The sequence below is a fragment of the Sus scrofa genome, chromosome 3 (genome assembly GCF_054392235.1).
Source record: "Sus scrofa isolate SSC_HxYL_T2T_F1_AM1 chromosome 3, Sscrofa_HxYL_maternal_Yorkshire_Landrace_v2.0, whole genome shotgun sequence".
NCBI lineage: Eukaryota > Metazoa > Chordata > Mammalia > Artiodactyla > Suidae > Sus > Sus scrofa.
Window position 1 is genome coordinate 121,017,148 of NC_139385.1, and position 14,599 is coordinate 121,031,746.

At 38.5% G+C, this 14,599-nt stretch overlaps 1 protein-coding gene across 1 annotated transcript in view; it reads right to left on the bottom strand.

Moving 5' to 3' along the window:
* Positions 1-14,157, bottom strand: part of LCLAT1 (lysocardiolipin acyltransferase 1) — a gene marked incomplete at its 5' end in the record, with an annotated part of 119,144 nt that extends 104,987 nt beyond the window's left edge. The window contains 1 exon segment of the mRNA NM_001142845.1: positions 13,986-14,157. Within this exon segment, the coding sequence (NP_001136317.1) occupies positions 13,986-14,150 (165 nt within the window).
* Between the last annotated feature and the right edge of the window lie 442 nt (positions 14,158-14,599).

The window sequence follows — 14,599 nt, forward strand, 5'->3', positions numbered from 1 at the left end:
GTAACAAATAAGCACATTGATAGAAACAAAACAAACAAGCATACATACATTGTCCATATATAAAATTTTCTAAAACAGACAGTAACTATGACATTCTTAGGGTAAATACATAGGTAGTAAAATTATAAAGAACAGCTAAGAAATAACTGTTTTACAAGATAATTAGTAGCTACCTCTACTAAATACGAAGGTGTTGTGATTGGGAAGCTAGAGGACCTTCTGTTAATATTATATTTCTTGACCTGGCTGACAATTATACTTTAAAATTATTAAAGTGCCTTTACATTATATTAATGTTTCAGTGTATTTGCTATATTTCCAAAAGGAGAATTTTTTAAAAAATATATGACACAAAAGAGCAACAGGACTTCAAATAGGACCAAGAAAAAAAGGCCCACATGCCTATTCTGGAGGCCAAGCTAAAAAGAAGGCCAGTCCTTAGTTCATTCTTAGCTTTCAAATTCTGCTACCTTAGATATTCTCCTCTGCTCAGTTTCTGTTGTCTCCACAAAGTGGGGAGAAAGATTTTCTATGCTACAAATTTGGTGGAAGATATGGAGACGATCCTCAAATTAAATACAAGCTCATCATATGAGATCAGATCAAGATCGTGAAGGAGGAGGACATGGAGTTCACCTCCTCCCACAAATAAATTAAAAAAAAACTATGTATGGAGGTCCCATTGTGGCACAGTGGGTGAAGGACCTGGCATGGCCACAGCTGCAGCAACGATTTTATTCCTGGCCCAGGAGCTTCTATATGTCATAGGTGCAGAAAAACAAAAACAAAAACACCCAGAAAAACAAAACAAAACTACATATAGAAGAATTCTCACAGAATATCTACCAAACCCTGGGAGAAGACTTCAGACTTCCAAAATAGCAAGACATCCTACACATAGCTGGGTAAGACAAAAAAAAAAAAGAGAGAGCAAAGAGAGAAAAAGAATCAGAACAGGACCAGGTCTCTGGGGAGAGAGCTGTGAAAAGGGAAAGGATAAGGCTCCGTGATGTGGGGAGCGGGGGAAAGAGATCAGCTAGGATGGAGAGGGAACCTCAAAGTCTCGAAGAAAAGTGCAGCAGCTGGTCAGAGGAGGGCAGGGCAGAGCAGAGAGCCACACAGATGGTTAGTGCCACCACCCAGCACACTCCAGCTTGAGCCACTTGGGTGCTGAGGCTCAGGCTTCAGAGGTCAGTCCTGGGCAAAGGACTAGGGTTGGCTGTTTGGAAACACCCTGAGATGGCAAGGGAATGGTACACAGTAGCCTAGACAGTACAGGAAGAGGCCTGGCACCCCCACCCCACCCTGAGGCAAGATGCCACCATTGGGGAGTACAAGAGATGGGGAGTGGGACTACCATAGGAACTTCTTTCTCAGCAAGCACATGGGATATGAAGCAGCAGGGCACCTTACACAGGCTATGGGGGCAAGCACAAGCTACTGCAGCCATCATGGACTTCAGAGGTGGGCATGGCATGCCAATGCTGAAGGTCCCTGTGACAGGGCGCAAAACTAACTTAAACCAATTGAATAGGATAGAAATTATTTCAAATGTCTTCTCTGACCACGACGGAATAAACTAGAAATGAACCACAGGAAAAGAAATGAGAAAGAATTGACTACATGGAGACTAAAACATGCTACTAAAAAAAAACAATGGGTCAACAAGGAAATTAAAAAATACCTAAGACAATGAAAACACAATGATACAAACTCTATGGAATGCCACAAAAGCAGTTCTTAGAGGGAAATTCACAGTCCTCAAAAGACAAGAAAAAAATCTCAAATAATCTAACCTACCACCTAAAAGAATTAGAAAAAGAGGAACAAACAAAACCTAAAGTCAGCAGAAGGAAGAAAACCATAAAGATTAGTGAGGAAATAAATAAAATAGAAATTAAAAAACAATAGGAAAAGAAATCAATAAAACCAAGAGCTTGCTCTTTGAAGGGGTAACAAAATTGACAACCCTCTGGCCAGGCTCACCAAGAAGAAGAGAGAGAGAATGTAAATAAACAAAATAAGGAATGAAAAAGGAGAAATCTGAACTGATAATGCAGAAATTAAAAAAAAATAATTAGAGAATACCATGAACAATTATATGCCAAAAAACCTAAAAGAAATAGACAATATTCTAGAAACAAACCACTGAAATTGAATCAAAAAGAAATAATTTGAATAGACCAATCACTGTAAGTGGAGTATGTAATTAAAAAAAACGAACAAAAAAACTTCCTACAAACAAAATTCCAGGACCAGATGGCATCACACATCAATTCTACCAAGTATGCAAAGAACTTACACCGATCCTTCTCAAATTCTTCCAAGAGACTGAAAAAGAGGGAACACTCCCAAAGGTATATGAAGCCACACTCACCATGATACCAAAAGGAGACAAAGATACCACCAAAGGAGTTTCCATTGTAGCACAGCAGAAGCAAATCCAACTAGTATCCATGAGGATGCAGATTTGATCCCTGGCCTCTTTCAGTGGGTTAAGGATCTGGCATTGCCATGAACTGCAGTGTAGCTCACAAACACAGCTGGGATCTCACGTTGCTGTGGCTGTGGTGCAGATTGGCAGCTGTAGCTCTGATTCAACCCCTTGCCTGGGAACTTCCATGTGCCGTGGGTGTGGTCCTAATTAAAAAAAAAAAAAAAGACACCACCAAAAAAGAAAACTTTAGGCCAATTATCTTTGATGAATATAGATGCAAAAAATTCTCAACAAAGTTTTAGCAAATCAAATCCAACAACACATAAACAACCAAGTAAATTAATCAATGTAATACATCACATTAGCAAAATAAACATCAAAAACCACCTGATCATCTCAGTCGATGCAGAAAAAGAATTTGACAAAATTCAGCATCTACTCATGACAAAAACTCTTACCAATATAGGTATGAAGGGAACCTACCTCAATAAAACCCACTTATGACACACCTGCAGCCAATATAATACTTAATGGAGAAAAGCTGAAAGCCTGGAAGTCCTGGCCACAGCAATTAAAGAAGAGAAAAAAATAAAAAGTATCCAAGTTGGAAGGGAAGAGGTAAATACTATATATAATATTCCATATATAGTATAATGTCTATAATGTCTATTATAGTATAGACACACTATATAGAGAAAACCCTAAGGACGCCACACAAAAACTACTCTATCTGGTAAACAAACTGAGCGAAGCAGCATGATACAAGATTAACATTCATAAAATGGTTGCATTTATTTATGCTAAAAATGAAATATCTGAAAAGGAATGTTAAAAAAAGAAAAAACTGGGAGTTCCCATCGTGGCGCAGTGGTTAACGAATCTGACTAGAAACCATGAGGTTGCGGGTTCGGTCCCTGCCCTTGCTCAGTGGGTTAACGATCCGGCGTTGCCGTGAGCTGTTGCAGACGCGGCTCGGATCCCACGTTGCTGTGCTGTGGCTCTGGCGTAGGCCAGTGGCTGCAGCTCCAATCTGACCCCTAGCCTGGGAACCTCCATATGCCGTGGGAGCTGCCCAAAGAAATAGCAAAAAGAAAAAAGGAAAAAAAACTTTATTAAAATAGCACACACACACAGAAAAAAAAAAAAACCAACGGAGAAATAAACCTGAGCAAGGAGGTGAAAGACTTATATGCTAAGAACTGTAAAATATTAATAAAGGAAATTAAAAAGGACTCAAAGACATGGAAACACATCCCATGCCCTGGGATTAGAAGAATTATTACTGTTAAATTGGCCATCCTATCCCAAAGCAATCTGCAGATTTAGTGTGATTCCTATCAAATTATCCATAACATTTTTCGCAGAACTAGAACTAGTTAGTCCAAAATTTTATATGGAACCATAAAAGACCCAGAATTGCCAAAGCCCTCTGAGAGGGGTTTAAAAAAAAAAAAAAAGAAAGGAAAATGGCAGGCAGCATAACTCTCCCAAACTTCAGACAATACTTACAAAACTACAGTCGTCAAAATAGTGTTGTGTTGGCACAAAAATAGACACGTGTATCAGTGGAACAGAACGGAGAGCCCAGAAATAAATGCATACACCTATGGTCAATTAATCTTAGACAAAGGAGGCAAGGCTATATAATAGGAAACAGTCTCTTGAGCAAGTGGTGCTAGGAAAGACGGACAGCCACATGTAAATCAATGAAGCTAGAACATATCCTCACACCATGCACAAAAATAAACTCAGTCACTTCCAGACTTAAACCTAAGACATGACACCGTAAAACCCCCAGATGAGAACACAGGCAAAACATTTCTTTGCCATAAATTGTACAAATAGTCTCTTAGGTCAATCCCCCAAGACAATAGAAATAAAAACAAAAATTAACAAATTGGACCTAATTAGACTTACAAGCTTTTGCACAGCAAAGGAAACCATAAAGAAAACAAAAAAGACAACATACAAAATGGAAGAAAATATTTGCAAACAATGCAACTGACAAGGGTTTAATTTTCAAAATGTATAAACAACTAATACAACTCGACGACAACCACAAACCAAACAATTTGGAAAATGAGCGGAAGACCTACATAAACATTTCCCAATAAGCACATGAAAAGATGTTCAAAATCACTAATTACTAGAGACATGCAAATCGAAACTACAGTGAGGTCCCACCGCACATTGGTCAGAATGGCCATTATTAATGAGCTGGAGATGCCAGAGAGGGTGTAGAGAAAAGGGAACCCTCCTACACTTTGATAGGAATGTAAACTGGTACAACCACTATGGAACACAGATTAACATTTCCTCAGAAAACTAAAATTACCATACGATCCAGCAATCCCACACCAGGGCACATATCCAGACAAAACTATAATTCAAAAAGATACATGCACCACTATGTTCGGAGCAGCAGCACTATTTACAATAGCCAAGACATAGAAACAACCTAAATGTCCACTGACATATGAATAGATAATAAGATGTGTGTGTGTGTGTATACTTCTTATATATATCTATGGTATATATATTATCTATCTTATATATGTATATATACCACAGTCATGAAAAATAACAAAAGAATGCCATTCATAGCAACATGGATGCAACTAGAGATTCTCATACTAAGTGAAGTAAGGAAGAGGAAGACAAATACCACATGATATCATTTTTATGTGGAATCTAAAATATAGCACAAATGAATATATCTACAGAACTGAAAGAGGCTCACAGACATAGACAACAGACATGTTTTCCAAGCGGGAGTGGGGAGTGAGTGGGATGGATTGCGGGTTTAGGGTTAGTAGATGCAAACTATTACATTTAGAATGGAAAAGCAATGAAGTTCCACTGTACAGCACAGGCAATTATATCCAGTCTCCTGGGATAGACCATAATGGAGAAGAATACAAAAAAAGAATGTTGGAGTTCCTGATGGGGCACAGCAGGTTAAGAATCCAATTGCAGAGGCTTGGGTTGTTGCAGACGGCCAGGTTCGATCTCGAGCCTGGCGCAGTGGGTTATTGGATCTGGTATTGCAGCAACTATGACACAGGTCGCAGCTGCAGCTCAGATTCAATTGCTAGGTTGGGACTTCCATATGCCACACGTGTGGCCATAAAAAAAAAAAAAAATTAACTTTCCAAAAATATCCATAACCACTCGCTTATAACCCCCAGTCCAAAGTCTGGGAAGTTAAGCTCCAATGGAGAAGACAATGGAGGAGTCCTCGAGACTTGAATCCATTTTTTTCCACTTACAAGTATTAAAAAGCCATCAACTACCAAACTGAATCACTGAATTACATGCCTTGGCCTGGATAATAGGTCTGAAATCACCATCCTAGGTTAATTTGGATCAGTCCTACTCTGCATTCCAAATATGATATACTTCTCAGATTTTGCAAAGAATTAAAATGCAGGAGACTTCCTTGAACTGGTAGAAAGAGGAAGCTGACTACTAATTGTGTGTAGTACTACAGAAAGGAGTTAAAAATCTTAAGCCTATAAATCCCAAATCACAACTCTAAACCTTCCATGTGCAATTTCTAATACATGCTTCCTATGGATCCAAAACAGTCTTTAACTTTTTATTATAGGAAATGTCAAAATAAAAAATCCCAGACTATTTGTCGAGGAGCATATCGTAAGGTATTCTCTTCCCTGCCATCCAGCACTCTATTAGAATGTGCCTGAAAGTTATATATAACCTTCTGGGCAGCCTAGATATCTGGCTCACATTAATCATTTTTAATAGCAGACATTTCTAGTCAACATTATTTACAGCTCCTGCAAATGCAGAATAATATACTACACAGAGATGAAGTTGTAATGTCTATAAAGAACTCCAGAATTCAAGTAATCCAGATCAAAAACTGCTTTTTAGAAAAAAAAGGCACTATTGTCATATGTCTCATATTTGCCCTATTTCTAACGTAGAAGAACAATAAGAGACAAAGCTTAGAAAATTTTATGTACTATGTCTTATCCTGAACCAAGAGCTATAATTCTCATGACTTTTACTTAATTGTTTGAAGATTTCTCATAGAATTAGAAATACAGAAGTACATTCTACGGATACTATTATTTCTCAGAGAATTAGAAATAGAGAAGTACTTTCTACCACTGTTTACTACTTCGAAGTGTTCTACTGGACATGAAAATAAAGATGAGAAGTTCCCATGGTCACAGGAAGTCAGTTTTGCCATCATGCCCCGGGCTCCCATCTGTCACTCCAGTGAGTCTTTACTCAATCTGAGGTAAGAACAATCTATGACGTTCCTCACCTCCAAGTCTCTCTTGGCTTTTCAGACTTAGGCCTGCCTCCTCAAATCGTTATAGTTATTTAGGGACATGTAGTTCCAAGTCATTCATCAATGACTGAGACCCCCTTTCTTAAGAGCAGCAGTCTAGACAGAAACTACATTCAGTCATCTATGTTTGGTGAACACCTGCTGTGTTCTAGGACTGGAATGGAATCAGCAGACTGCAGAAGGTAACGTGTGTCCTAGATGAGGAGTTAGAAAATGACCTCTAAAATTCCTAAACCATGATTTATGGTGAAAGGACAGAACTCCTTCATAATCTCAGGTAATTAACAATCAGCTGTTGAAAAGAGACTCTGGGCACAAGCAAAGTTTGACCCTGACAGTAATGATTATGTTAAACAGAACCATCCAAAAATGAAATGAACAAAGACATGTGCTCCTCATTACAAAAATATTCCAAGGAAGAATGAAGAGTCACTTTGCAGACTAGAAGTACTCTGTAGACTTGTGAAAAGGATTCTTACACACACAGGTAAGCTAGACTGGGTGACCACCAAGTCTCTTCTAACTTTATGATTCTAAAAGATTTATTGTGGTACCTCATTAACCAGAAAATAGTAAGATAAAAAAAAAATCCTGCCAATGAAACATTTGTGATTATTTCTGTGAAGCAATAATTAGTCTAAATGGATTTACCCTATTTGTAGTGAAAAATGATTTTTAACTCTTTGGGATTGCTTAAAAGAAAGCACACCTACAGGGGAGAGAAGATTAAATTCCTTCTGAATAAAAAAATGGTCTACTCTTCCATTTGCTTCAAAATAAAAACTCCTTTAGCACCTCCTAAAGGAATGAAATAAAAGGTTGTAAAAGACACCCTAACAGTTTTTCTCCATTTCTTTGAAGAGAGATTTCACTTTCTCAAAATAAGAACGTCAATTTTCTGTAATCTAGCTATAAAGGATTCAACTTCTATAAATTTCTAACTGAGGACTCTGCTTGATATGCCATTACTGGTGAGCAAGGCAGTGCATTAAACAGTTTGGTAACAGTTTTTTCAAATATATACCAATTTAACACCACAATGGTGGTTGAATCTTGTTTATATAAGTTCTCAAGACAAGTAATAAGGCCGAAGTCAAGAATAGTTGAAATTAGCCTCAAAAATCGCTTAGAAAGTACTTATAAGAGACTAGCACCTATCAATAAGTCTAGCTCAACCATTTTTTTCTGGATGTTGGACCAGATTTCTCCAAGTGACCATCAGATGAAATGATTAGTTTGCATATTGTTTTAAACACAAGAATCATACTCAGCACTGGCCCACTCACATTTCAAACATTGATTCTTCTCTCTCCACTCTCCCCTCATCCATCCTAGTGTGTGTAATTGAAGTTGTAGAAGTTAATACTATTGGTACTAGTAGTAATAACAGTAGAAGCAGCTATGGCAGAATTTGTCCAATAAAATCCAGCATTTCTTCCAGAGTAACAGATTTTAATTGTGTACATGGCTGCCCAGAAAAAAGACTACACTTTCCAGGTTCTATTAGCGCTTTTAACTGTTCTCACCAATGGGTTACACAAGAGAGGTTAGGTACAACTTGTAATTCACTGATCTAAAGGGAAAGCAGTTGCTCTGGACTTGCTTCCTTCCCCACTTCCCGCTGAGTGAGGCAAAGAAGTCTTGCCCATACAGAAGAGGATATTATGCCAAGCTGGGTGGAAGGAAATCTGAGTCTTGAATGACAGCACAAAGCAGGGCTACCCTGCCAATCTGAAACCAAAGGTGAATAAAGTTTGGCCTTACTCGAGCTACTATGTTTTGAATTTTCTTCACTAATGCAGTTTAAGAGTTCCTGTTGTGGTTCAGTGGAAACAAATCTGACTAGCATCCATGAGGATGCAGGTTCAATCCCTGGCCTCACTCAGTGGGTCGGGGATCCGGCATTGCTGTGAGCTGTGGTGTAGATCGCAGACATGGATCCTGTGTTGCTGTGGCTGTGGTGCAGGCCAGTAGCTACAGCTCTGATTCGACCCCTAGCCTGGGAACTTCCCTATGCTGCAGGTGCAGCCCTAAAAAGCAAAATAATAAATAAATAAATAATAATGCAGTTTAGCCTACCCCCTAAAAGTAGTTCTATGTACTACTTACATAGTAGCAAACATTTACTGTTTATTCTATAAAGGCTACATTCATTATCCCATCTAGTCATCACAATAACTCTCTGTGGAAGGTGGTATTTAGATTTCCTTTTTGTTTTTTTAAACAGATGAAGAAAGAGAATTTTAGAGAGGCTAAGTAGCTTAGCCAGGTTCAAATGACTAGGAAGTAGGGAGGATGACAGTAATAAAAGTCTGTCTCTAATATCTGTACCAATAAGCACGCTGCTTACAACGGCTCTCTAAAGAAATCAGACTGATTAGACAGTAGAAGCATAACAACTGTAATGATTTCTACCAATGTAGTAACTCAAAATTCTCAAAACTCTTCAGGCTTTGGTAGAGAGGATCAGCCAAAAGCATGTAATTCATAATCAAAAGATCATATACTATGACAAATTTATGACATTACAGAAAATGAAGTACAGTAGCAACTGTTATAAAAAAATTACTTCCTTCTAAATGTTTGCTTTTAGAATCAGATTACACTGCTGGATCTGAAATGGATCTCAAAAGATCATCTACTCAATTTCCTTATGTTAGGTGATGATATAAAAATCTTAAAAAAAAAAAAAAAAGATGTAAATGACCTGAAAAATTTTAACTTTCAAAACGATAACTGCCTGGTTTTATAATGACTATAAATGGAATTATTTAACATTTAGGCAGTTTGTAGATAATATTTTAGAAATAGCTACTTGTGATGGTTCATGTTATGTGCACTGAACAATATGTCTCTTCTACTTAATATAAATATATTTCATGGAGAAATGCTACGTAAATAAGCGAGTAATAGCAATTAAAGCAATACCACAAAAAAATTTATATTAAATCATATGTTTGAAGGCTGCAACAAAGCACTGAGCTTCCTATCTTCAAAGCCGATTTTAAAATCTAACTCTGGAGTTCCCGTTGTGGCTCTGAGGCTTACGAGCCCAACTAGCAGCCATGAGGATGCAGGTTTGATCCCTGGCCTCTCTCAGTGGGTTAAGGCTCCGGTGTTGCTGTGAGCTATGATGTAGGTCGCAGATGCGGCTGGGATCCCATGTTGCTGTGGCTGTGGTGCAGGCTGGCAGCTGCAGCTTCGATTCAACCTCTAGCCTGGGAACTTCCATACATTGTAGGGGGCGGCCCTGAAAAGCAAGAATAAAAATAAAAATCTAACTCTAAAAAGTCATGGCCTAGGAAATCAACTTCTGTCCTCTAACAAAGGAAATTGCCTTTTAGTCAAACAAAAGCCAGAAAAGAAACTAGTCAAGCTGTGTAAATCTACCCGTAGGAAAGACAGTTTAGGTAGAGAACTATTATCTCCACAAGGACAGAGATCATATCTGTCCTGTTCATCATCATATCCTAGAAACATACTGGGATGGCAGCTGCTTGATGAATGTACAAGGATCCTGCTGCTAGTTTTCCAATAAACACAAGTTAAAAAACAAAACTCCGGAGTTCCCGTCGTGGCGCAGTGGTTAACGAATCCGACTAGGGACCATGAGGTTGCGGGTTCAGTCCCTGCCCTTGCTCAGTGGGTTAACGATCCGGCGTTGCTGTGAGCTGTGGTGTAGGTTGCAGACACGGCTCAGATCCCGCGTTGCTGTGGCTCTGGTGTAGGCCGGTGGCTACAGCTCCGATTCAACCCCTAGCCTGGGAACCTCCATATTCTGCGGGAGCGGCCCAAGAAATAGCAACAACAACAACAAAAAGACAAAAGACCAAAAAAAAAAAAAAACCTCCTTCTATTAAGAAAAATAAATTTTCCTTAAAAGAATAAGGAGGAGCCCCCCTGATAAGGTAGGACTTATACAAATATTCAATGCAAAGTATTCTCTACAGGAGAAATGAGGATGAGGGCGACTGCTACTTCCAGCCCTCACAGAGTAAATAGTACTACACTTACCACCCAGCAGACTTAAAGGGAAATAATTCCTCAAAATTACAACATGAGGAATCTCAAGAAGGTAATGAAACCAAAAAGAACCCAATCAAGATCTAGAACTTAACAGTATAGTATTTTAAATAGAAGTCACTGTAGGAGTTCCCATCGTGGCTCAGTGGCTTAAGAATCCAACTAATATCCATGAGGATATGGGTTCAATCCCTGGCCTCCCTTAGTGGGTTAAGGATCCGGTGTTGCTGCAGGCTGTGACACAGGTAACAGATGTGACTCGATCTAGCGTTGCTGAGGCTGTGGCTGTGGCCAGCAGCTACAGCTCTGATTCAACCCCTAGCCTGGGAACTTCATAAGCCATGGGTGCAGCCCTAAAACAAAACAAAACAACAAAGAGAAGTCTTAAAAGCAACCAGAGGAAAATGATACATTACATAAAGGGAAGCAACAGCATGTACGATGGCTTACTTTTTATCAAAAACACTGAAAATCATAAGGAATTAGAACTTTACAGTATGAGGGGAAAAGTTATTCCAGACATTTTAGAGCCAGCAACACTATCTTTCAAAAACAGAGGCAAGCAATTTTTAATTAAAAACAGAATTCAGGGAGTTCCCACTGTAGCTCAGTCATAATGAACCCAACTAGTATCCATGAGGATCTGGCATTGCCGTCAACTGTGGTGTAAGTCACAGACGTGGCTAGGACATGGTGTTGCTGTGGCTGTCACGCAGGCTGGCACCTGCAGCTCCACTCTGGACCCCTAGCCTGGGAACTTCCATATGCAGTGGGTGCAGCCCTATAAAGAAAAATAAATAAATAAATAAAAACAGAATTCATCTATAGGAGTTCTCACTGTAAGAAAAAGTTTAAGGAAGTTCTTCAGGATGATTAGAAATAACACTAGATGGAAACTAACATAGAAGAAGAATAAAGAACACTACAAATGGAAGATATTTAGATAAAACACTGCATTATAGAGTTTATTACGTAAATAGAGGCAATATGAAACAGCAGCACAAAGAACGTGAGTATAAATCCACCACAAACTGTTACAAGGCTCTTTTTATACACTGTAGTAAAAACTAACTCTAAGTGGACTGTGATGCACTAAGGATACATTATGTAATCCCTAAAGCTATGCTTTTATAAAATTTATATACAAATTTTTCTTTTAAAAAATGCAGGAAGGGGGAGTACTGTACAAATCTTGATACTAAAGATTGAGCTGGTTTGACCCTGAAACTTCTTTACGTTTATCCACTCATCCAATGAGTATTTACTAATAATATACCTTGTCCCGGCAACCTATGTCTTTGGCTCCTCTAGCAAAAGAAAAGGCTTTCTATGAGGATTTCTTGCCAACTTTCCTCCTGTACTACAAGAGAATCATCGCACTAGTAAGACTGACTTTATTATGAGTTGTCAGTTCCTCAGATTCTTTTCTCCCAAGTTAGCTATTCTCTGGCTGGAAAGGACTCCAAACCTTCTTTTGAAACAATCACAAGGTGCCAGTGAGCTTCTTACCACTGGGAACAGTTTAGGCACTAGGTGGCTCTGACCAATCCTTGAAACTTCTTTTATCACCTTAAGCTCTAATAGCAGCAAACTGGATTTAATCTCAATTCTGCTTAAATAGCTTGCTTATGAGTGCCAACTTGGAGGAATTAGTCAAGTTTTCAAAACTTCTACTTCTTTTTCTGTAAAATGGGGATAATGGTGGCACCTGAAGTAAAGCCATCCCCTTAAAGCACTTAGCATAATACCTGCCACATAAGTGGATAACAGCTATAACCATTACCCTTGAGCTTTTACCTTCATTTTTCCTCTTAACAAAACCTCTTAATTCTTCTCCTTATAGCTGAATTAAATATGCCATCCCATTCCACAGCTATCTATCCACCAGTATTCTATAGTCCTTTTAGTTTTTAAGTCTAAATATAGAAAAGAAAGGGGGAAGAGAGAGGAGACTACTTTTAGTTTAACAATATCACATTCATAAAACAGATATATCTGAATAAAATATGTTTAATTAACCTTGCAACAAGGGAGGAATGCAATCTGGAAAATTATTCATCACAGGATTCCTTTCTAAAATACAAGAAGGATCATTAGAATTAAAAAAAAATTAAAATAGGAGAAGGAGGGTACATGGTAAATGATGTCTTAAAATTCAATTTACAGGAAACTTTCTGAGAAACAGCTATTCCATCAAGGTAGGTACACTCCCACCAACCACTGTTTCTGGAAATCTTTCCCTATTAACCTCCACCTGAGGCATCTATAGTGTGAGCATCATACTTTCCTCTCTTCCAACACAACAACGGCAATCGGCCTGAGTGGGAAGAGACAATCATTCAGAAGAGGCAGGTAAAGGAGACCCTTCAACAACTGAAGAAAGAGGACTCCCTCTTTGTTGTCCTTGTCACGTATGATACTCATCACCTCCACCACAACAGGTCTATAAGCCCAGAAACCTTAAGTTCGAGGGGTTGCTCAGGAAAAAGAAGGAACAAAAGACTCAGAAAATACAACCTGATCAAGGTAAAGGCGGCTAAATGCACATCACTTCATTTTCGGAGAAGGCACTTCAGCAGCAACAAAGAAGGGCTGAAACCTCCTTGGTGCCAGAGAAGGGAGGGGTGGGGGCTGGAATCTGACGGGAAGTAACCAGTTCTTAGGGTCAGAGGGAGATGTGCTCAGACCTTGCAGCAGATACCTGGCTGCTCCAAGAACTTATTCTACATTTGGTATATGCACTTTTACCTCGCGTATGTTGTCAGCCTGGCCCACAGACATTCCTAAATTCTACGGTAACTGGCAGGACTTGAGCTCATCAGTGTCACAAGTTTTTAAAAGTCTGTTATCTGAATCTTATTTTTTGTCATTTTATAAAATAAATAGAAATGTAAAATAAAATTAAAGATGTAAAAGTTTTTCAGTCCATATCTTTAGATTTGCATATTTTACTAAGACAGACTTCAATGAAGGAAAATAAAGAAAATTCGTGAGAATGTGGAAAAAATTCAATCTTGGAATATAGTTCTTTATTAGATATTTCTCTCTAGCATTTAAAGGGGAACTATAAAAACTATTGTGCTGCCTATGCAATAGGAAGGACTTATACATTTTCTTCTAACTTTTAACTAAATCTGGCTCTAACAAAATACAAATCAGTAGGGTGAGCCACTTTGGTCTCGTTTCCTCTGCTATGTAACTTACCACAGGTAGCGTGAGCCAGGTGGCCACAAGGCGGTTGTTGATCCAGCGATACCAAGACGGATTTATAAACATCAAAGGTAAAAAAGGACCCAGCATGAAAATGCTTCCAAAAAAGCTTCCCCAAAACAAAGTGAGTATAAAGTAAATCCCTCTCCATGACACCATGATTCTGAAAGATAAAAAAAAGGATATTTTTTTATTATTATAACTGCCCAAATTCAACTTCAGAATTATACATATAATAATATTTAATTATAGAGCTACAGAATAGGCTCTGATAAAGGATATGAGCTTGAATACTCTCTTACACGTCCTGCAGGTCTAACAAGTTGTTAGTGCATTCGAAATGGATACTCTCCACAAACAGACATGGATCAATGAAACAGAACAGAGGGCCCAGAAATAAACCCACACACCTACGATCAATCTATCTTAGACGAAGGAGGTAAGAATGTACAATACAGAAAAGACAGTCTCTTCAGCAAATGGTGCTGGGAAAACTGGACAGCCACAAGTAAATCAATGAAGTTAGAACACACCCTCTCACGACACACAAAAATAAACTCAAAATCGCTTGAAGATTTAAATATGACATGACACCATAAAACTCCTAG